This window comes from Rhinolophus hipposideros, assembly GCF_964194185.1.
Source record: "Rhinolophus hipposideros genome assembly, chromosome: 18".
NCBI classification, from domain to species: Eukaryota; Metazoa; Chordata; class Mammalia; order Chiroptera; family Rhinolophidae; genus Rhinolophus; species Rhinolophus hipposideros.
This window is the reverse complement of record NC_138064.1, coordinates 46,818,580-46,843,282: the sequence shown is the minus strand read 5'-3', so window position 1 is coordinate 46,843,282 and position 24,703 is coordinate 46,818,580. Positions and strand designations below refer to the sequence as shown.

At 38.1% G+C, this 24,703-nt stretch overlaps 2 protein-coding genes across 6 annotated transcripts in view; one reads left to right on the top strand and one right to left on the bottom strand.

Moving 5' to 3' along the window:
- The window catches only part of NAPEPLD (N-acyl phosphatidylethanolamine phospholipase D), a 37,176-nt gene extending 24,436 nt beyond the window's left edge, over window positions 1–12,740 (top strand). For 2 of the 3 annotated variants that reach the window (XM_081079550.1, XM_081079551.1), the window contains exons 3-5: window positions 901–1,547; window positions 4,566–4,680; window positions 9,413–12,740. In XM_081079550.1, coding sequence (XP_080935676.1) covers window positions 901–1,547; window positions 4,566–4,680; window positions 9,413–9,541 — 891 coding nt within the window. In that variant the 3' untranslated portion in view covers window positions 9,542–12,740. The remainder of the gene's footprint in view (window positions 1–900; window positions 1,548–4,565; window positions 4,681–9,412) is intronic. The other variant, XM_081079552.1, reaches the window with a different exon arrangement.
- ARMC10 (armadillo repeat containing 10) overlaps window positions 1–24,703 on the bottom strand; it is a 39,511-nt gene that overhangs the window by 6,575 nt on the left and 8,233 nt on the right. The window contains exons 2-6 of one of the 3 annotated variants that reach the window (XM_081079562.1): window positions 23,879–24,027; window positions 21,118–21,252; window positions 18,103–18,279; window positions 14,679–14,750; window positions 13,606–13,833 (exon numbers count right to left, since the gene is read on the bottom strand). In XM_081079562.1, coding sequence (XP_080935688.1) covers window positions 13,606–13,833; window positions 14,679–14,750; window positions 18,103–18,279; window positions 21,118–21,252; window positions 23,879–24,027 — 761 coding nt within the window. Of the gene's footprint in view, window positions 1–12,063; window positions 13,834–14,678; window positions 14,751–18,102; window positions 18,280–21,117; window positions 21,253–23,878; window positions 24,028–24,703 lie in introns of those variants that run through there. The other 2 variants (XM_081079563.1, XM_081079561.1) reach the window with 2 other exon arrangements.

Here is a 24,703-nt window from a genome sequence, read left to right as displayed (position 1 = left end):
CTGAGAATCGAGAGACGTGTCTGGCGTGAGTGGGAAGGCGGACAGCAGATAATCGTGCCTGGCGAGTTTCATGAGGCGGCTTCCTCTAGTGACCTCGATGCAGGTGTGCAGCATAACAGCAAAGCACAATTATAAAAGCAGTTTTATAACAGCCAGCACTGTGACCCTAAAACACAGCCGCTCTTTGGTCTAGTCTAATCCAAGGATAAACTGTAGAATAACCAAAGAAATAATACTTGTCTCATTTTGGTGTATTGTTTTACATCTGTTTCCCCCCCAAAGTGATCACCTTCTCCCGGGCAGGGGACCATGTTTTGCTTTGCTTTGATCAATGGTAGAAACCATATGGGAAGGAATAAGAACCATCTGACTGACCTGCCCAGGAGTCAGCACAGCGCTCTGCTTTGAATCCTGTGTATTCAGAAAGGCAGATCCGTATCTGAGATCCAAGATCTATGAATAAATGGTTGTAAGTTTCCTTCCCTATTTCCAGGACTGACCTGCGTCTGACGCAGTTTTCAGCAGTAAAGGTACCAGCTAAGTGAGGTGGCGATAGCCAGTGGCTGCCGCTGGCCGCTCTACTTCTGGTACATGGAGAAGAGAGCCTGGAAAAACACTGAGTACATTCAGCAGCGCTCAGAGTTTTACGTTTAATTTTCCCTTTGTCTGTAGCATTTGGGGCTAAGGTCTTACATTACTCTATTGTCATGATTAATGAGGCAGATTCAGAAGGAAGTGAAGTATGCATTTTCAATAGAAAAGCAAAAATAGCAAATTTATTGAACGACTTCAGTTCTTCCCAAATAGCTCCTCTCCCTACAATTTAGGTCAAACATGTTCTGTGATGACAAAATACCTTTTAATTTTTCCTAATGGCTGCTTTTCTCTTTTTATACATAGGAACTTGATAAAGAACTCCCAGTGCTTAGACCTTATTTTATTGATGACCCCAAAGCAGCCGGAGTGAGGGAAGCTGGCTTGAGAGTCACATGGCTGGGACATGCGACGGTGATGGTGGAAATGGACGAGCTCATATTTCTCACGGACCCCATCTTTAGCTCTCGGGCTTCCCCGTCGCAGTACGTGGGTCCAAAGCGTTTCCGTCGTCCCCCGTGCAGTATAAGTGACCTCCCCCTGATAGACGCGGTCCTTATCAGTCACAACCACTACGACCACCTGGACTACCATTCGGTTGTGGCTCTGAATGAGCGATTTGGTAATGAGCTGAGATGGTTTGTGCCTTTGGGTCTCCTTGACTGGATGCAAAAATGTGGCTGTGAGAATGTAATTGAGCTGGACTGGTGGGAGGAGAACTGTGTCCCTGGACATGATAAGGTCACTTTTGTCTTCACACCTTCGCAGCACTGGTGTAAAAGGACGCTAATGGATGATAACACGGTTCTGTGGGGCAGCTGGTCCGTCTTGGGCCCCTGGAATCGATTTTTTTTCGCAGGAGACACTGGTTATTGCCCTGCTTTTGAAGAGATAGGAAAAAGATTTGGACCTTTTGACCTTGCAGCTATTCCCATTGGAGCATATGAACCAAGGTATGTAGATTTCCAGAGAAAACATTCCCGCTAGTTATTATTATTCCATAATATGATAACTGAACTTAAAAAGTAAAGTAGTTATGATTTTGTGATACTGTGCAATTTGTGACTTTAATGGTGGGCTTTGTTATCCATTGGTTAGGGGTTGGTGGGTCAGATTCAGTTCAAATTTTTTAATTTTAATATTTAAATTCATCTTTTCAGTTCAATATTCAAAATCAGAAATTATATCACTAAGAAAAAAGGACCAAGATTTAAAGAATTATTATACCTAGCCAGAAGTTCATGTGTCGTTCTGACTAACGTTAAATTGATCAGCCAGTATCAAAGCTAACTTTTGTTCTTCCTTTCACAAGGAGGATACTCTATATAACCACTCTTTGCTCCAGGACTAGATGTCCCGTCCCCTGTCCTGTAGCTCTTCTGTGTTTACCAGAGAAAAAGCGAGGAACAGGCCTACAGCATTAGCCCCTGGGGACAGTCTTGTTTTGCTCAGCACTGACTTTGACCTGATAATGACATTGTTGCATTGCTCGCTGGCCCCTCCACCCGTTACATACCCATCACCTGTTCCCGAGCAGATAAAGGTCACACTAGCACTTGAGACCTACAAGGCCCATCACTGCCTGTGTTTTCCTTACTAGTGTCTATTTAAGGAAAAGAAAAGTAATTCCAGATCATTTAGATTTCAGTCAACTCTGGTTGATACTTACAAATAAAGAGGAGATAAACACTAACAGTAACAAAGTAAGGGATAATTTAAAAACTGTTTTATTTGCTAAAGTGAATGCACAGATACATACAGAACTGGATGTAGGATGGCATTTTAATTAGGCAATCCTATGGGCAGAAGAACACTAATATACGTAGATGAAGGGAGCAAATCTGATCCTTGGTTTCCATCTGATTTTGTTGTACTTACTGACTTTCTAAATTCACTGAAACCATTTTTTCACTATCTTATTAATGCTTTTTCCTCCCTTTTATATTTTTCCCAGTTTCTTTTTTTCTAGTTTTTATTTTTATTTAGTTTTTTATTAGTTTCAGGTGTACAAAGCAACGTGATAGTTAAGACATTTAAACCCCTCATAAAGTGATAACCCACCCCCCCAAGCTCCTACCCCTTGTATAGCTGTTAGAATACCATCGACTGTCTCCCCTATGTTGTACTCCACATCACGTTACTATAAACACTTATATATTTAGTCATAGTTGACATCCAATATTATTCTACTTCAGCTTCAGGTGTGTAGTGCATTGGTCAGTCTATGACGTGCTCCTCCTGATGAGTCCAGTGCCCATGTGGCACCTTATATGGTCTTTACAACATTGCTGAGTATATTCCCCAGTTTCCAGTTTCTTTAAAGGGCTAGATATTGTTACCTTATTTTTAAAAATTACTAATCAATAATAGTGCTTGAATATCACTTTTCTTCTTAATTCTAATTCTGATGAAATCTATCAAAACATCAACCAGTTGACAAATCAGTTTCACGCGGTATTGATCTTTACTCAATATATGTTCTTAATATATCTCTTATTTGTATTTATAAAAATAGGTTTTTCATTTGTAGCAGTATGTATTTATCACATACATGTGAGAAATGTACAGCGTGACACAAATTCACTCACGTAATTCCCCTTCCTGCTTGCGTGGCAGCTATCTGGTTATTAAGATGGTAGAAGGATGGGGAGGACGTTATTTGCTCTAAGAGAATTAAACTGTGGTAACCTGTACTGTGTAATCCATTTCTCTGCCTAGTACTAATAGTTTTAGAAATTAATACCCTGGAAATTGAAGATGATCACAGCAAAAGTGACTTTCAGTAATATGCTTCGATTCATACTTACTTTTGGGATTATTCTATTCAAGTCATTTAGGGTTTTAAGTTGTTTTTAATTTTTATGCCAGAGTAAAAATTTTACATTTATTTCAGACATGAGGGTAGCAAGGAGTATGTGTCCCTTTGATTTGCAATAGGAGTTTAAAAAAAAAATGAATAGAGAGAAATACCAATAACTGTTTTCATCTTGCCCTGAATTTTGAGTGTCAGGAGATAGGGCAGAACAATGTCTCTCTAATCTGCCACCCAGGAGAACACAGTGGCTTTGTTTCTAGGCTCCCATAGGGCCTGGCAACTCCTAACAGTAAAGAACAAGCCTGTAGTTGTTGCAGGTGGATGAACTTTTCCATACTGTGTCCTGTAAAGTGCAGAAGCTCCGGGGCTGACCCCACAGCTGCTAGTCCTAACTGCGGCGGTAGCCAGCAGTGGCAGACCCAGAATGGGAAGAATGTTAAGACAGGCTTTTTCCTCTTCTAAACTGATGGCTGGAAAGCAGAGTATTTGCTTGTAGATAGTACACTTTTTCCTGTGTATCAGAAATAATCTTTCTCCTGAAAGTGTTCCCCGTTCTTTCCAAGGTGTTAGGCAGCCTTTCGGTGTTTCTACACTCTCTAATTACTCCCTCCCCATGAACCCTCTCTTCTTGCCAAACCAAACACCTCACTTTTCAGTTATATGTTGTTTAAATGAAATCCTTGAATTTTTTTGGATTTTTTTTCCTCACAATCTTTAAACATTACACACTATTTTTGTTGGCTTTTTGCTTTAGCAAGTTCAAAAAAATTGTTTCAGCAAGTTATTCAGGTTCTTTTGCAATTGGAGTTTCTAATTCTTTATTATTTGGTTTCCTTGATTCATACCAGAATTACAAAATATCTAGTTTTTAAAGTAACAGTAAGACATATCTTCAGAATAAATTATTGGTAGAATCAATACACGTGAAATAAAATCTTACCATTCAAAGGGGAGTTTTGCTTGAGAATTATCTATTGTAGAGCAGTTTGTACATGGAAGATTTTTGCTTTTTTTTCCAGCAGAAAAGTGGACTCAAGGGAGATGATTTTGCCTCCTGTGATTTATTTCTATGTAGAATCATAGCAGTTGATTAGCTGAAGCAGTGATTAGAATTGAGTATTTCAAAGGCCAGAATTGATCATTGATGTTTCATCAGGTGGTTTATGAAGTACCAGCATGTAGACCCAGAAGAAGCTGTAAGGATTCACATCGATGTGCAGACCAGGAAGTCTGTGGCAATTCACTGGGGGACTTTCGCCTTAGCAAATGAGGTGAGTTTGATCATGACACTGCCTGGTGGTGCGTTTGACTTGTGATGGGATTCAGGCATCACCGCACCCTGCATTGTGTTCAGAGACCAAACTGGAATGGAACCTGTAGTCATCACGTGAATTGAGGTGGTAAATCATAGTAATTAGCAAAACATTTGCATACAGTGGAAAAAACCTCACAGTATGCTTTTCTTTTGGCTTATTTCTGTAGTTAATGAAGCATGTGTTTACATAACCAAAAATGTGTGTAGTCTTGGCAAACAGAAAAAGGAGCCATCATGCCTTCCCTCTCAAGGAGCCTTTAATTCTAGCAGAAGATATAAGACACGGACATAATAACTCTGAAACGGGTGTTCAAAGAAGTAAGTGGTGTCAGAGTCAGGAATGTTACTGAGTGGAGGCATCAGAGAAAGCTTCATGGAAGAGGTGACTTTGAACTTGGCTGTGAGAGGCATTTTAAGAGGAAAGGGCAGAGCATAGGATCAGAGGCAGCAAGCAGGGGAATGGTGAGGAATCTGTCAGCCACAGTATATATGTCACGTGGAGGGCAATGAGGGAAGTAAGGCGGGGCAGCTTGGAACTTTGTAGAAATGTTATTCATCCAGTAAATATTGACTCAGTATCTGCTGTGTGCCAGGTATTGGGATAAATGGTAGTTTTACTCCTAGACTAATACAGAAGAGCTGACTTTTTCCCCTTAAAGTAGCTGATCCCTAGAATTCTGCTACTAGCTGGTTCTGGGATGAGGCAGGATAGAAAAAAAGCTTTCTCCTTTCCTGGATCCAGGATCTGCCCTAAGCAAAGTTTATTAATGGATGGTTGAACTTGCCTTCTGTTTTGCTTTGTGTGGCATCTTCCACATCCACATCCCAGGGCGCCTGCTGGAATCGTGTTGTCATGCTATTTTAAGCATTCCCTTTCTATCCTGTTTCTGGCCTGCCCTCTCCCTAGGTTACACTTCCTTCCACATTTACCTAATACCCTGCCTACCCACTCCCTCCTCCCCTCGACCAAAATTCCTGTCATGATGCAGGACCCTGAGCCACACTGCTGAGAGGTGGAATAGAATGAATAAATGAACAGCCATGGGTGGGGAGGATGAAGGAGAGTATGTATCCCCTTGGAGAAGGGGAAGTTGGATATTGGTTTCCTTTGGTATACCACTCTATTTGGTGGCATTATTCCGTGAGTGTGTGTTCCATATAGATACATGTACATAAATGTTCCATACATATTATAATATATTCTAGTGACTTAGATTAAGTATTTTATTAAATCTGTGCAAAGAAGAATTTAAAACGATTCCTAGATTTTTAACTTGAGTGATTTGGAATGTTTTGTGCTTTGCTGAGATGGGGAAGATGAAGATAGAAAACGTCTTCAAATGTGTTATTCAGCCTTCAAGAGTTATTCTTGTAAAAATCTAACTTCTTCATTTCTTAATGAAAAATATAATATCTGCTTACTATAAGCAGATTAAGGACATCCTTAACTTGGCAACTCTTTGAAATTGTACATTTAGCAACATCTGATTTATCTAGGGAATGATGAGTTAATTTCCTAGATGATGTATTTAAGCACAGAAACTTAAAACAACGCACTAATTTTGGTGGAAACAAATTTCAGGCATTGTAAAATATAAACATTTTATTTATTTTTTTATTAGGGAATATTGGGGGACAGTGTGTTTCTCCAGAGCCCCTCAGCTCCAAGTCGTTGTCCTTCAACCTAGTTGAGGAGGGCGCAGCTCAGCTCCAAGTCCAGTTGCCATTTTCAGTCTTTAGTTGCAGGGGGAAATTGAACCAGCAACCTTGTTACCGAGAGCCTGCGCTCTAACCAACTGAGCCATCCAGCCACCCCTCTGGAAGCTCAGCGGTAGCTCGTTGCCTTCAATCTAGTTGTGGAGGGCACAGCTGACTAGCCCATGTGGGAATTGAACCAGCAACCCTGTTGTTCAGAGCTCAAGCTGTAACCAACTGAGCCATCTGGCCGCCCCATATATGTTAACTTTTTAAATGACCGGCGTCTTTATTTTGAATTATCTTCTTTTGGAGTAGATCATAAAACATACCCTTTAAAAGGGAACTTACGAGCTGTCTGGGACTGGTTATCCATCTTTAATGGGTCCCGAGGGCTTCTGCTTGAACCATTTAGTCTTATTTACCTCTAGCCTACTGCCTTACTTTATACAGCTGGGTCTCATGACTATGGGGTACCTTCGTCTCCCTTGTGGGACTGAAGTGCTTGGACTAGGATAATGCTTTCAGTCACTCAGGAGGCTTTCTTACCTACTTCTACTTCTAGGGCTATCTTCTGGATGGTTGAAACAGCCAAGAATTGACTATGAAGAAACTCAGATCTTTTAGGATCAAAATCCACAGTTAGCTTAGCTAACTTAGCTTAACTCTCATAGCTTAGCAAAGAAATTATTAGTGTAGGGTGACTGTGTAAGTATATTGTTGGCTAAGACTTACAGAACATGGGAGAAAAAGAATTTAACAAAACAACTTGTTTTTTAGCTGGAATTTCATCTTTTTGAAATCTCAAACTAAAATAATTTTGCAAGGAAAATTTCTTGACTTAGGCTATTACCCTGTTTCTCTGAAAATAAGACCTAGCCGGACAATCAGCTCTAATGCGTTTTTTGGAACAAAGATTAACATAAGACCCAGTCTTATATTACAGTAAAATAAGACTGGGTCTTATATTTTTGCTCCAAAAGACGCATTGGAGCTGATTGTCCGGCTAGGTCTTATTTTCTGGGAAACGTGGTATTTAAAATTATATTATATTGGTGATATATTTGCAATCTCCTATATGCATAAAAATGATTAGCTTCCTGGTAGCAAGTAATCCATTAATAAGTGGTTAACTATAGGAATTCTGGGTAACCAATGTATAGTTAAAACCTAAGTTGTTCAGCACTAAGGGAAAGACATCCCTGACCCTCTAAACATAGCCATGAACCTAGAAAAGAGCAAGTGGGGAGAAAAACCCCGTGTGGCCAATAACTATTAAAATGCAAACCTGTGCATGTTAAGCCACAGAAAACTTTACTGGTTTTCACAAGACATTACCAGCTGTCCCTTCTTAGTCTCTGCTCCTAGTTCCTCATCTCCGTTCCCTTAGGATTCGGTCCATGAACCTCTTCTCTAGTTAGTTACTCCCTTGGGGATCTCTCATCATCTTACAGCTTTAAGTACCTTCTGTCCATTGTACCTCTCTAGCTCAGGTTTCCCCCCTATAATCCACACTTCGACTTCTGATTGCCTACTTAACATCTCTACTTGGATGTCCATTAAGTACCAAAACCTAAGTCCAAAACCATACTTCTTGATCTTTCCTCAGACATATTTCTCTTACATCTCAGTGAATGGCAAATCCCTCCTTCGAGTTCCTCAGGCCAAACCTTGACTTCTCATATTCTCCATTCAGATTTTTCCCGCATGCAGACTGCTCAACCTTCAGATTCTACTCAAATGTTTCCCACTTCTCACTCCCTTCACTGCTATACCACACCGCCCCTTCCACTTTGTTCTCAACACTGCAGACAATGACCTTCACACCTTGAATCAGATCATGACACTTCCCTGCCTGAATCCTACTATCTTCTCATCATACTGAGTCAGAGCCACAGCTCCCACAATGCCTACAAAGCCCCATCTGCTCCATCACGTCTCCGTTCAATGTTGCCTTCTGCAAGAGGCCTTCTTAGACTGCTGTATTTAATATTAAACATCCACCCCCAAACTTATCCCCCATTTTGTCCCTACAACATATCAGTCGCTCCAATACTATTTTCTTACCTGTCTCTGGATTAGACTAGAAGTTCTAGGAAGGCAAGGGCTTCTGTTTGGTTCACTGACCTGGCCACTCTGTGGTGCTCAAAAGATACTCCTTGTACAAAGGAGAGAGGTAGACTTACCACTTTTGTTTAGATGAGAGACTGATTATTATTCCTGCTTTATAATTACAATTTTACAGCTTTTTAAATTGAAATTGGGGGAAAAACGCTTTGAAATAAAGGGTAAAACAGCAATTATACAATGTAAAGATTAAAGGTAAATAAATGGGGAAATGGGTTTTTTTATACCTTTTAATTCAGTAGTTAGAGTAACCTATATTCAAGTGGTTTTTATTTGGAAAATACTAGATTAGGTTGAAACATTCTGACCAGTGTGCTGTCTTCCCTTTTTTTTGAGCTTTGAAAAGGTGAGGAAACAAAGGGATTTAGGGACATTCCACCTGTCACATCTTTTCTCTAGGGGTTTGAGGATAACAACCCTTCTTCAGCCAAAGTATTTTCTCTACTGTTTTGCTCTCTCACACACTCTTATAATCTAAGTTTCTATATTCCTCAAAAATATTGGTAACATTTAATTCTCTAATATTATCTTTGGCATTGATTCCCTTTAGATTGGAATTTCATGTAGTGAAATAGTGATCAGATTTCATGCAATCTAATAATGTTCAATCTAAGTTGGCACCAAATTTGACATACATGGTATGTAGGTAAATTGGTAAGTGACATTTCTTAGTGACTTAGCAATTAATCACTCTGTAACATTAGAAAATGTGATTGACTTATTTGCTAATGCTTCAGTGAAAAGAGCATTATTTTAAGTGGGCAGATGTTAGTTATTTTAAATTCTTATTTGAAATATCCCCCAAATATAGGTATGTATGGTTAATCTTTTTCATTTTCTTTTTTTCTCTTTCTGTCCTTTGTCAGCATTACTTGGAGCCTCCAGTGAAACTGAGTGAGGCTCTAGAAAGATACGGACTTAAGACTGAAGATTTTTTTGTCTTGAAGCATGGAGAATCAAGGTACCTAAAAACTGACGATGAAAACTTTGAATAAATGTGAGCACAACAGCTTGTAGTAAAAAAGGCATCATCTGATATAAATTTGAAAAGACTAAGAAATTAATGAATATTATGATTTTTTTTTACATTTGGAAACAACTCCTGCAAATTTTTGTTTTATGTAATAACTTATTAATGCGATTGCTAGTTCATATAAACACAAGAGTCCAGATATGGGTCACTTAAATAATGAATTGTCTGATGTCGATTTTAAATCTCATCTCAATGGTATAAACATTGAATGGGATTTTTTTTAATTTACTAAAACGTTATACTTTAGAAGAAGAATTTTCTGAAGTTATGAAAAACTGATTTTAAAGATTGATTTCTGTTCTGTTCTTAAGGGCCTTCTCCATAGGTGATCAAGGCTGTCTGAATACCTAGGTGTTTTCAGAGGCCTGCTTACATAAACGTATCTTTCACATTCATATTAGAGTAGTGGTGAAATTGACTCCCACATGCTTATAGCAGTTCTTGCTCTACTAAGATTAGCTTATATGCCAAATATTAAGTGATATATATTTTTAAGCATAAAAATAAGTTGCCATTTTTAAAGACTTAATTTTTTTTGAAAGAGGAGAACAGTATATTCTATTGCATGTCTGCAATCCTCAAATCAAAAGCCCTATGAGTTGGACAGAGGGAGAATGTGGTTATGAGAATTGATTTATGAAATTTTCTATTTTTAATCTAAAAGTCAGACCCACTAAGCACAAATATAGCTGCAAGGAAATAACATTTTACAAAGATGAATGCAGATCTTAAATGTTAATATATCATGCACTTTGAATTAAATTTTATTCTCTCCATACACTCATTTTTTTTCTGGTTTCTTCTAACTCTGTATCAGTAAGATTTAAAAATATTTTATGTTTTACATAATTCAGATGTCTTATATTTTTATACTAAATGACCCCTAAGCATGATTCTACTTTTATTAAGCCAGTGTGGAATACTAATGGTACAGAGAGAGAGAGATGGGAATCACCTGACCTGAGCTTTTAGTCCAGGGCTCTGCGGTCACTTGGTTCCTCTGAACCTTTGTAAGGGGGAGAGCTGATTAGATCACTCGGAGGCCCATACTATCTTCTTGATCCAGAAGCTCAGTGAAATAAACTTTATTTGAAGCAAATAATCAAAATAGGTTTTCTACACCAAATTCTACCCAGGCAGCATATATGCTCCATGTCAGCCACTTAATTCCGTCATGGATTTTCTGTGTACCCTGAAACAAGTCACCTATGCTCACTGTGCCTCACTTTCCTCATATGCGACAAGAGGAGAATTCTGACCTACCTCCCCAAAATGTGAATAAATAGTAAAGTGCTTTTTTTAAAAAGCACTTTGAAAACAGAAGGGAAAAAATGATTTCTTAAGGTATCACTGCCTGATAAGATTTGAAAGCTGCTAATGCTTTTGATAATGTATTGTTCCTGCAGCAGATTTAAGCATATATATTAGGATACTAAACATTGAGGACTAACAACTTTATCTCATTTTGTAAAATTTGGAGAGCCAAAATAAATGTAAATGATCTTTATCAAAATATAGTATTTTTATCCACAAATATGCAAATCAGTCAAGGGGAAATGTGTATGTAATATGTATGTATACGATGTATGTGAATGTATGTGATTTGGGGGCACTAAAGCACAAAAAATTTTCCCATAAAATAAACCTTCAGGAAAAAAAGTGAACAGGCGTAAACTTTTTCAATTCAAAGGAACATTTAGCAAGCAGATGTGAATCGAGACGATGTTAGGTGGGCTTTGGGGAGTACCGCCCCAATGCTAGCCAATGTTTTTGTGGTCACCTTCCTTGCTGTTGCATGCCGAATTGAAAGTTCATCTCTTACCTCTGTTCTATGAAGCAAGCCAAGTACATCTTGCTCAATTTCTTCTCCGTGAATGGCCTTAATGTTATTTTTTTATTCACACGTACCATCTGAGGGCCTCTAAGCACTTTAAATTGTGCTACAGCTCCTCTTAATTGGGCCTGCCTCATTTTTCTAGGCCGCCTCACAAGCTTTTTTAATTACCATTCATTCTTTCCACTTTGACGTTTTATCATTAAGAAATACATTGAGCTTCATCTTCTTATAGAATCTCACTAGTGAGTGGTTCATCCCATTTTATTTTTTACCTATTTACATTTTGAAGCTTTTATATGCAAAGTGAATAAAATGTTTTGAAAAATAAGACAAATCCATTCTCTTCCTTCCATTCAGTCTAAGATATGTTGTAATATTTTTAAATGTCTTATCCTCTACATCAATTTCATTTTCCTCTTTGATTAGCTAGCATTCACACCAATATGTGAGATCTTATTGAAGATCCTTTTTCCCGTGGGAACTGGGGAGCACTTTGATACTCCTCATTGCCCAAGAAGGTGGAACCATCAATTAGGAGAAATCCCATAAAGATCTGCTTGTGTATTTTCATTATGTCATTCTCTCTGGGTAATTAAAAATGACTCCCCTTTTTCTCTAGCATTTTGACATTTCACACTCAATGCTCTGATCGCCAAGAAATGGGGATATTTATTCAAAATAATAATAGAGTTTTAGAATCCAATGCTGCTTAAGCACATTGAAACCAAATCCTGGTTTTTAATGTGTGTACATTTTGAATACGTACATGTTTTCATTAAACGAGGCAGATTTTAAAAATTGTTATAAAGAAATGTACTTTTCAGGGAATACTTGTGTTTGCATCACTGATAAAAGTATTATTCTTGGCCATCATATGTGCATTACTACTGTAGCTAAATGGGAATTTACATGTTTTCATCTTAATACTGAATCCTTTTCTACTGTAAAAATATTTCTTCCAAGTTTGATTTCTGTATCAGGATAACCCTGAAAATACACCTTTTTCTGTTTGAGGATTTGTGACTTCCTATGGAAATCCATGTATTTACAAATTAAATTTTAAGTACTCTTGAAGCTTTGCCTTAAATACATGAGTAGGAAAGCTTCTGCTTGCATATTGGTTTACTTAATACTAAGCATGGTGGTGTTTATGAATTTGAATATTGTAAAACCTGGCTGAATTCAAATATATCAATAAATTGTTATAGTAGCTTATAGGATAAAATAATATTAAATAGCTGAGAAAATTTCACATATATATTGTAATTTTAATCAAGTAAATTATGGATGAAAATTATTGAATAAAGTACTATCAATTAAGGGGAAAAATATAACCTTGTGAATTATTTTTTCCTTTTTATTTAAAAAAATTATTATAAAATTTATGCCACAGTAAAAATTCAAACAGTAGAGGAAGGTATACGTAGCGAAGTAATTTCCTCACTCCCAAGTCCTACTCCCGGGAGTTTGGATATCATTCTAGAAGTGTTCTATCCATAGATAAGCATAAATATTTTTTTATTTAAAAAACACATCCATATTTCATAGGTGTCTTTCCACATTAGCACATTCAGAATTGCTTCATTCTTTTAAGACGGTAATTAATTTAACCAATTCCTATAAATGGACATTTTGATTGATCTCAGTATTTTATACATGGCATCCTTATGTACTAGCACATTGAATGGGAGTGGGTGACTACTACGAAGAAACAGATTCTAATTATTAGACTTTTGAAAGCAGTATGGCTAGACTCCTCGAGAGCTCAGGATCTTATTGCTACTAAAAGAACAAGATCATTCCTATGGCAATTCTGAAACAACTAATCACCTAATGCTGTCAAATCACAGGCAACAGGAGAAGGGTAGCTTACACATAATAAGGTCACTGTCATTCCATGTACAGGAAATAACTGACCTATCAGCAAATAGCAAAGAAAAAGCAATAACTTTCAGAACAAGCTGTTATATTCATTTGGTGTCAATAAAATGGTCCAAAATAAACCAGAAGATCACGGCAAGTTACAGCTGTGTAAATGGTGAAATGCGAATATTTACTGTTTCAATTCAGCAGCTGAAAAGAACCCCTTTGGGAAGAAGATGAAACCTAAGCTTCTGTGCTTTCCTTCTAGACTGATTCCTTTTTGGAACAGTGTGACCAACCAGTTAGAATTTGGGTATTACTGTTACCTTTTCCTTCACGTCTGCATCGTGGTGATTAAGCAACGCCCTCATTTTCTGGGCACATTCTTCTCCATACAATAGGAAAAACAGGGACTCTTTAGTGAAAGTAGGCTGACTCGCTAAACGGCCTTCTTTTTTGAGGCAGTTATTTATATTCTGAAATAGTGTAAGAGCTCGAAGAAGAATCTCCTTTGCCGTGTGGCCATCATAAAGGGAAAGGAATGATGAATCTACCTGAAATAGGAAACAGTATTATTTTAACATATGAAAACATTTTTCATGTATTGTTTTCACATTTAAAAACTGCACTGAATACATTTACAAAATCTTATCATAGAACCTCATCCCTAAGATTGTATAACGTAAGTGTAAAATCTTAGGATGTACCCCCACATTGCGTACTAATGGAAAGGAGGTTTCGTGTCGTAGCTGAAAAATAGTTATTTCCTTGGGGTCCCAGAATGGAATTATTTGGAAAAACACCCCGTTCTTTTTTAAGCTTCATCATACAGTCTTCGTGGGAACTTATTAATTCACCAAAAAAGTAAAATATGCTCATTTCAAAAAATTTAGGAAAATACATATAGGCAAAAGGATCCCCACCTCCCCTCCAAAAAACCCCCACAACCCACCACACAGTATTGTTCCTCGGAACTGAATGCGTTCCTCCCGCCACCCCTGATTCACATGTTGAAGCCCCAATCCCCAATGTGACGGGAGGTAGGACCTTTGGGAGATAATTGGGTTTAAATGAGGTGCTGAGGAGGGGATGAGTGTCCTTCTAAGGCAGAGAATCCCAGCTGCTCTCTGACGAGTGAGGACACAGTGAGAAGGCGGCAGCCTGATGTCGGCCCTCACAGGAGCCCCGTCTGCCAGCACACTGATCTTGGATTCCCCAGCCCCCAGACTGTGAAAACCAAATTTCTGTTGTTTAAGCCAAAAAAAGAAAAAAAGAAAAAAAAAAGGCTCCTCAGTTAATGCCTGTTAACATTTTAAAAGGGATAAATCTATCCAGATCTACCTGTCCATATTTATATATTTGTATATTTATTTACAAAACAAATATGTAAGCTATTTACTTGGGCACCAAGTAGTCCTTCTGTCATGGCTGGATTTTCAGACAAATTCAAAAGCAATTTCAAAACTTGAACCTGAAATAAGAATAATATTGGTTTATTTCAGACTAGCAAGCATGAATTTTCTCTCCCTGTACTCTCACCATGTCCACAGTTTAAAATCCTGCCTATGCTTCAAGGTCTGGCTCAAATTCTCTCTACTCCAATGGAGGCTTCTCAATTCTTACGTAAAAGGGCTGGGACTCGCTTTCTGTCTCTCTTAACAACATTTGGCACCACTCTCAGAGCGCTTACCACGCAGCAGTGTTATTTAAACCTCATTTTTCCAATTACATTGTCAGGGAAGTAGGGAGAATACTGAGTGTCTTTACTATCCATCCCCCACCCACATGCATACCTAACACTTGGTAAGTTTAACGTGTTACATAAATGATGTTGATTATGATTACTTTTAGGTGAAAGATCTTTGGAACAAAAATGGAATCTCAAAGCTTAGTTCATTTCTATTTAAGTATGAAGAATTTTGAAGTTTGGTTACCAAGACTAAAATAACAAACAATATGGCCCTTTTTAGTAGGTTACAGTGAATCTTTGAGCTTACCTTTTTTATGTGAAAAACGTTTTACAATCATTTAAATAGGCAATGCTATAAATAGCAAACAAATGTTGATTTATAGCCGGGTAGCTAAAATATCAGCATTCTTATCAGTTATAACTGAAAAGTTAGTAATAAAAACATTCAAATAAAATTCCTATTTTAAAAACAAACATGTAAGATTATCTATAAGGCACTTGGAATTACAGAAAGGAGCAGGGAGGGGTTCTGAATTCTGAAGTCAGCAACACGTGACAAATGTGCCTTTCACTAGACCTGAGAAGGAACTACCGGATGTTAATTTTATAAAACTTTGATCACAAAGGCATGTGTTTACTATAGAACATCGAAAAAAAAAAAAAAAAAGAAAGAAAAGAAAAAAGAAAAGCACAAAGGAAAAGGATATTTATACCCATATTTCTATGACGAGAAATGGTCACTATTAAGTTTTGGTATTTTCTCTCCGGTCTTTACATACCTACCCTGTATACTCACATATTCCTTTGATCATGTTGTACATGCTAATTTGTTAATTAAGGAGAAGGTTATGCAGCTTTGCTTTATTTTTTTTTTAATCAGCTATTTAGTTGTTTAAATAAAATAAATGGTCATGACTCATTTCAAACAATGCAGAAGGGAGGAAGGTAAAAACAAAAACCACCATCCTATCTGCCATCTCACTCACCAGTGGAAACTACCGGTAACAGTTGCTTGTATATGCCAGGTCATGCTTTACAAACAGACATCCTCTATAAATTAGTCTCTTAAGGTAAAAATAAAGATAACTTCTGACCATTCTGTAGTGCGCTCCCTGGTCTGGCCTGACTGGCCAGCAACACTGAGAGTAAGTGCTAGGAATAAACACTTGTCTCCAATGTCAATCAAGTTCTGATTAAGAAAACAGGGCCAAGAGTTCTGAAGAAAGATGGTCCCGAACCTATGAAATAAGCCTGGATGAAGTCAATAAAATCTAAAAGGCCCAGTAGTGTCAACAAGGGCAGGCTTACAACCAGGGAATAGTAACAGAAATAGCTATTTAGTATCCTGAATGAAAATTCCATGTTGCTGTGCTCTGTAGAAAGGAGATAAATGTGAAAAAAATATATCTAAAGTTAGAGGACAACTACAGATTACCCAGCTATATATATTTTGGTTTGAAACTATTGTCTTCTTTCTCTTATCACATGTGCCACCTTGTGGTGACTCCAGGGCATTTCTTTTAAGCCATTAGTCCCTCCCCACCACTGCAGATGTGGCAAACACAATGTTCATTTACATTAATCTTCCACTACTTGTATTTAGTTGTGAATCAGTGTTGTACCCACAAGGATATTATAATACAGTGAGATTACTTATTAAAAATAAGATTTTAAAAAGTCATCTTGGTGGTTATACATTAATATCTAAAACGGACACGTTTTCCCACTTATAAATGGATTATTATCCAAAAGTGCATTTACAAGTTGGAACTTTAAACTCATTTTTTTTTTATGGAGAAACAATGTTATAATTGGTTAGCTTCCCAGACAGACCAAGAAAGCCAATTTTCTATCCCAGAAATACCGCACTAGGCAATGTAATGGAAAAACAAAAATAGAACATACTATTGTGGTGTGAGTCACCTTTTAAAAAGTCATAAAATATATTGAAACATAGCCCATGTCTGAGACAGGTCTATACAGCCTGAGGACAGACTCTCCGGGCTCTGAACTCGGTGTTCCTCGGAGGTTTTGGGTCAGGTGGCTACAGAGGCGAGATTTTTCCTATAGCTGCAACACCATGGGCGAGAGGGGAGCGAGTTCCATGGGGCCTCGGGCTGGAGGTCACCCTGCTTCACTGGAGAGAGGTGGTGGGTGCATGTGTTTTGGAAATTGCCTATGGATGGAGCAATACTGTTAAAATATGGCTAATGATTATTACCTTTAATCTTGAATGCCTTATTTGGATCAGATCCAAATAAGTTTGGCTACTGGAAATACGGAAAGTCCGTATGAAAACATTTTAGAACAAATTTTAAAAGGACTATAGTGAAGCTCTCCTATAATTACAATACGAAAATAACTTCCACGGTGATGAGTATTTGGAGTCTGGCTTCACATTTGGTCCTAAAATGCTTGTCCATTTTTCTCTCCACTGTGCCAGAGAACAGAGACCAATATAGTAAAACACTGATGGATCAACCCAAGTAATCAGAAACTTTGATGAGTCTACCCTTCGTTTTTATGCTACTTCTTGAAAAATGGCACTTGATAAGAATGCTCACTAATATGAGGGGTGACTCAAATAACTTTCATAGTTGTCTCCTGAGATCCTACTTAATTCAGCTCAATCTGTTGCCTCCTACGTCTTCATAAAAGGTCAAAGTGAAGCAGAGACATCCCACACTAAAACTTAAAAGATTTTTCAACCAATAATGGCTGAAACAAAAAAAGGTTTCGTTAACCCTAAGGTAAGCAAAAATTAATCAGCACTGTCACTCAAAGATTCCATTTATTCACAATGTTCCTACAGCTGACGGGGGATGGGGGAGAAGTTAGCTACTTCACTTGAGTAAAAGGTAAATTTGATTTGCAGAAAACCAAATGAATACCAATCTACTGATAAGTGAAACATAATTTTTACAAGTTAATTTTGAAGTTCAGTATTAGGATAAATATAATTTACTTTCCTTGAACTTATGTAAGGGTTGTTTTTTTTGGGGGTGAGGGGGGAAGGGTTTTTAATAAACTTTAAACTTTCTCTTTTTTGAGACCTGTAAATTCAATTCCAATCTTATAAGCCTGATGCACTAGCTCTTCATACTTCCAGTAATAATAACTGCTTCCTTTGTACCTTGGTGCTTCCATTTCCCGTCAGCAACACGTGGAACAGGTCTGTAATGTAACTGGTAAGCATGTGCTGGTGGTCGTTGGTAACGGTCATGTTTGTTAACAATCTCAGTCCTGCCAGCTGCACGGGGGAGTTCAGGGGACCAGAGAAGACATCCTCACAGACTTGATTGACATATACCTGGAGGCGGGGGGTAAAAGTGAGCATCTTAAAATCTCCAAAATTTTTCTATTGAACAGTAATTTTTCTACGCAGTGGACTTAGGGCAACTGTTCAGGATGAGACTGGCTTCTCAGAAAAGAGTGTGGTTACTTTTTTTTAAAGCTGCCCCAGGGCAGCAGCCGGATGGCTCAGTTGGTTAGAGTGCAAGCTCTCAACAAAAAGGTTGCCAGTTCAATTCCCACATGGGATTTAGTAGCCTCTGCAACTAAAGATTGAAAACGGCAACTGAACGTGGAGCTCAGCTGTGCCCTCCAGAATTAGACTGAAGGACAATGACTTGACTTGGAGCTGATGGGCCCTGGAGAAACACACTGTTCCCCAACATACCCCAATCAAAACAAAACAAAACAAAAACTGCCTTTATTAATGCCAGGCTCTGGGCTGAACACTTACGAATATACCTTCCTTAATCCGTAAGGCAGCTAATCCGTAATGAAGTGGCAGCTGTAATAAGGTGGTGTGGCCAGTTTACAGAAAAGGACTTTCAGGTCTCCAAGGAGCTTGGATCCCTGGCCCAGTATAAGCCACCCAGTGTGGGACCAATGTCCAATTCCTTAGGCCATGATCTCAGCACCAGTGGCCTCCCAACTCAGTCTCCCTTCTGTGTCCGCTGTCTGGGCACAGACCAGAATTAAGGAGGAACCTGTGAGACCACCTTGTATCATGCAAGTACCTTCCCAATAGGGTCTAGAAACCACATCAAGTTAGAAACGAAGGATAGTCGGGGGGTGAGGGGGTGGGGGCGGCTAAGGGAAATAGAATTTTTCTTTAGAGTTAGTCCTATTAAAAAGCAAGCAGAGGCAAAACTATATTTGGCCCAAGATTCTTCTTTTTTACCTAGGTGTGTGTATATTAACTACTACTTCATAATACAGATGGTGCCAAAAAGTGTATACACATTTTAAGAAAGGAGAAAACTGTATTAATTGTAATACTCAATATACACCGATAACAAAAGATGAATATAAGTCACATGTGACTTCTGCAATTACAAGAGGTGCTCAAAGTGGTTACCATCAGTGTCCAGACACTTCTGATTATGGCAAGCTACTGCTTGAGCAACGCTGACCCAAGTGTCCACTTGTATACATGTTTTTGGCATCCCCGGTATTAACCACCACTGGCAAAAAGGAAGGCAATGCCAGCAGTACTGCTATTTCACACGTGATAGAACTAAACCCAGTACGATGGACAGTTTTCTGAAACTCTTATTTTCTATGTCTGGCCATGATCTTTCCACCTTTGAAAAATTATGTCTTGTAGATAACTGGCATTCACCTAAATCTGAACGCAAAAGTTCAAACTGGTAAAAAAAATTTCCTAATACAAAATGCTAAGAAATTACTAATTGTCCCATTACCCAGTATTAACTTTTTTTCACCTTAAATATATACAATTTTTATTTGAAAAAAAAAGTGGAGTGATGCAGGACAGGGTTGCCCTCCTGGGGGCGGGGGATGTCACAGTCCCGGGGTGAGGGGTATGGGAGTCATGGTCCTGGGGGGCGGAGGACACTGTCCTATGGTGGGAGACGGGGGTCACCATCCCAGGGATGAGGGGGGTCGTGGTCTAGCGTGAGGGGGCCCGGGGTCATGGTCCCGGCAACAGTACTACCGCCTCAGGTCACAGTGGACACCAGTCAATATTAACTCTGAAAAAATATCCAAATATAGCTATGTTACCATAATAACTAAAGTAATGGCAGTAAAGCAAAGTAAAGCAAAGAAGATTGATTACATTTTTAATCTGGTTTCAAGATCTAAATCACATTTACAGTCATTTGGTCAACTGGTTCTCTTTGGTCACAATTTCACGACACATCTATCCTTTGAAACAACCAGCATTTCCGTAGCTCTTCCGTGGCAAGCACATCTGTGGCAAGGATGTGAAAGAAAAGGAACCCTCATTCACTACTGGTGGGAATGTAAATTGGTATAGTGGTATTGCTATATTTATAGTAAATAGTATGGAGGTTCCTCAAGAAATTAAAAATAGAACTACCATATGTTCCAGCAAACCCATTTCTGGGTATATATCTGAAGGAAACGAAATCACTATCTTTAAGAGATATCTGTGCCCCCAACTTCACTGCAGCATTACAACAGCCGAGACACAAAACCAACGCACGTGGCTGTCGGTGGCTGGGTGGGTCAAGGTGTGATACACACAATGGAGTGCTAGTCAACCATAAAAAGGAAGGAAACCCTGCCATTTGCGACAACATGGATGGGCCTTGGGGACACTATGCCAAGTGACCTAAGTCAGACAGAGAAAGACAAATACTCAACGATCTCACTTGTATAGAGAATACAAAAAAGGCTAACTCATAGAAACAGAGCGGCATGGTGGTTGCCAGGGGCCGAAGGAATGGGGGAAATGGAGACATGTTTGTCCGAGGGTACAAATTTCCAGTTATTAAGATGATTAAGTTCTGGGGATTTAATGTACACCAGGGTGACCACAGTTAATAATACTGTATTACATACTTGAAAGTTGCTAAAAGACTAGATCTTAAATGTTCTCACCACAGAAAAAAAACAGGTAATTAATTATGTGAGGTGATGGAGGTGTTAGCTAATTTTGCTATAATACACGAGTATGTGTATCCAATCATCATCACCTTAAACTCACACAATATTACATATCATTTACGTCATGTTACACATCACTGGGGAAAAATAAAGGAAAATCTTAGCCATAAAGTTACAAAGGACAGTCTACTAAAACTTCACCACTTTTTAATTTTCTCTTTCATTGACAGGTAACGTTACACATTTGTGATTTTAGATAACCTACCTTTATCTTGATTTGATTTTCAACATTCACACTAAGGTTATTCAGTGCATTTAAAGCTTTCTCTTTAATACTGTGGTTGGGATCATTGCTTTTGCTTCCAACAATTGGAATACCACCCAATTCACGAATAATGACCTAAGGGGAAAAAACAGGACTATAACTTCAATATGCACATCTCTTCATTGAATTCTTTGCATCCAAATAAAAATTATTCTTTGGAAATAACTTTTCCATATACAATCTATAATTCCTGTTTTTTTTAAAAGTATTATCCATATTATAGGTAAAGAAAATCAATTAAAAATAAAGATATGTAATTAAACTATAGAATGGCACTATACAATGAAGATTTTCAGAGTTACTATAATGATCTCAAACAATTTACAAACAAAATTATTTTACTTTTAGATAAGTTATATGACTTTTCTATCACATGCAAATTTGGAAAAGTATTATGATTTAGAATACTAAAGCAGTGTTTGCTAAAAGGTATTCTTTGGAACACTAATCCTTCAAGATGTTAACAGATGTTCCATTTAAAAAAAGGGAGGTTTCATGGTGAAGTGTGAGAAACTTCTGGGGTAACAAAGTAAACATATTTCTTTATTGTGATGCATTAATGTCCACATGCACAGAGAATCTCTAAGAGGGGAGTACTGAATATAGTACAACTGACCCCTGAACAACATGGATTTGAACTGCATGAGTCCATTTATACGTGGATTTTTTTCAATTTTTTAATTGTATGTGTAACTCAAAACGTGTTAATCGACTGGATGTTATTGGTAAGGCTTCCGTCAACAGCAGGCCACTAGCAGTTAAGTTTTTGGGGAGTCAGAAGTTACACATAGATTTGAGTGTGCAGGGTCGGCCCTCCCAACCCCTGTGTTGTTCAAGGGTCAAGTGTGTTTTCTGTGAACTGTACACAAAACGAGGGCCTTTTTTCAGTGTCTAGAGTGGGAGGAACACCTATTAACTTGAAGAACTGGAGTTCTATAGTTTGAACAAGTGTCAAAATTTTCAAAGGAAATATAGCCTGAAGATTTGTCTCTGTGCACATGGACAATTGATTGCAATATTATGTTACTATGTACCTTTGGCCCCAACATGGAAAGACGTATCAATTGCTTTAATTCTTACAAGAAAAATAAGCTGAAAATGACTACTGTCAGGCCAAGACTACTCTATCAGAATAGGAGAAAAAGAGTATTTTGCCATCATCCACTTTTTAACCAACAGCTCAATATACCACTATATTGTTAAGGGTGGGCATAGCACTGAGAGAAGAAAAAACTTTTCCTCTGCAACTCTTAGGTTCTGATTCTTCCCAAGGACTTGTGGTTACCAAAAAACAGCTTTTCTGTTTTTAAACTGTACTGGGAAAGCAGATCGAGGCACTAACTGATGAAGATGGGCATCAACTCCCATTATCCAAGAAAGTACTTATTCACCAGTGGCTACTGACCCTGTACTACGAGTACGATTTGTTTCAGAGGGATATAAAACTCTGGTATCAGAAATACCCCAATAGAGGCATGCGAATAGTCATCATCTGTTGTGTTGTTTGCCCGGCTCCTCCTCTATTCCATGGAGTCCCTGGTGGCACTGCTGGGCCACTGTGTTCACATCCACCCTGCTGTGGGCTCAGGGTCTTCCTGTGAGCCAGGCCTTGCTAATCGGCAAGGCCTCACTCAGCAACTGACCCAAAGAATCGGCGCTTGATTCTAGCACAGCAACTCCTCCTTCTGGATTATGAGCTACAGTGATGAAGGCTTGAGAGGCCAGTGGCTTTCTTTCCATCCCTCTTTGAAAACCTCTTTGTAGCCAGAGAGACAAAGCAATCCACAGAAGGAAGCAGGGGTAAACATAGCCAAAAGACAGAGGAAGACAGCTCTGATAACACTTTTGGGAACCCTGAGCTGTATTCACTTGTGCCTGAAACCAATGCTATTCTTGGATGTCCAAGTTAACAGCTCAGTATTTTCCCTTTTTGGTTTTAAAATAAATTAAGCTGGATTCTATCACTTTCAACTGAAAGAATGTGAGCAATACACATTTTTTAATTTTTTTATATTTTATATATTTTTTATATTGTATTATAATTATATATTTATATATAATATACATTTATATATAAATATATAATATTTATATATTTTTAATATTTTATTATAAATCTCTAGAGCTTTACAGTAAACCTTGACATACTGGAGAAAACTGGACTGAAAAAAGTATAAATTGAAAATAATTTTGCATTCATGACACTGTTAACAAAGGGTACTAGCTGAAAATAATTAAAAAAAATTTTCTACTTTCTCGTGGTGGGGAGGAGAAGAAAGCAATCAAACTAAACTCTTTAGTGTTGGTGTTAAGTCTCTACTTGTAGAAGCTGTTTACATTGGTTAGTGGTTGTCAGAGTGTGGTCCAGCCCCCTTACCCCCCCACATCAGAACCATCCTTGTAAGAGCAGTATCAAGTACGCACTTAAATGTTAATGCTTTCATCGTCCTACTGCTCAATTTTAAATACTTAACAAGGCTAAGCAATGCAAAGTATTAATTAGATACAGGTATTGCAAATGGGATCTAGAAACCTATTAACACTCACACTACTATTAGACTGTACTTTTCAGAAGTACACAAAGCTTCAGTAGGTCTAATTAGTGACGTTGTAGAGATGGGGAAACTGAGGCTCTGGGAGGGGCACAATTACTACTGGTGTAAGAATGGGAGGAGCCTGTCTGCTGAGACTCGGTACTTACTTGGTTAGCTGAAAAGGCTGCGTTGTTACCCAGAGTAACCAGAGCTCTTTCAATAATTACAGGATCCTCAGTCGACTCAAGCAGGTAAAGGAGTTTCTGAAGTTGTTCAGCATTTAGGACATCATCATATGAACCATTGGTTAAGTCTTCTGCATAAGAAGAAAATTATTTAAAGTTCACCTAAAATTAATATGAGATTTAAAACATTTTAAAAACAGTATTGAATGCATACTCTGATATCAGGCACAGTGTTAAGCACTTTATATGTTTTATCTCAGTTAATCCTCAAGTAACCCTAGGAAGAAGATACCATTATGCTTCTCAATTTACATATGGGAACCTGAGGCTCGCAGACATTACGGAGTCACTTGGTATTTTCCTTTAGTAAGACACTGCATGCAAATAACATACCCCTAACACCAACTGCATTTTCTGTTTCTTTTACAAATCAGGTACAGCCATCCAGTGAAACACTTGCCTACAGGAATAGGATTTACATTAAAAAAAAGTTTTTCTGATCACAATTTTAAGAGCATTTCAGGCAGAGGAGAAGTTATGGGAGTGTTTCAGGTGTGGCATTTCTGTCTTGTTTACATGAATAAAGCACTGATGGCTGGAGTGCTAGAATAACAGTCTTGCTGGGGGTGATGACGAAAGAAAAGCTGTCATTTTGAGTAAAAAGCTAGAATAGTCAAATGCTGGGTCTGCTCAGTGACTTAGAATTTATAGCTCTAACCTTAAAACAAATCCTCTTTACAGAAATCATCACAGGAAAAACAGAAACCATTTTTCTAACATTACTGTGTTATAAACATAGAATATGAT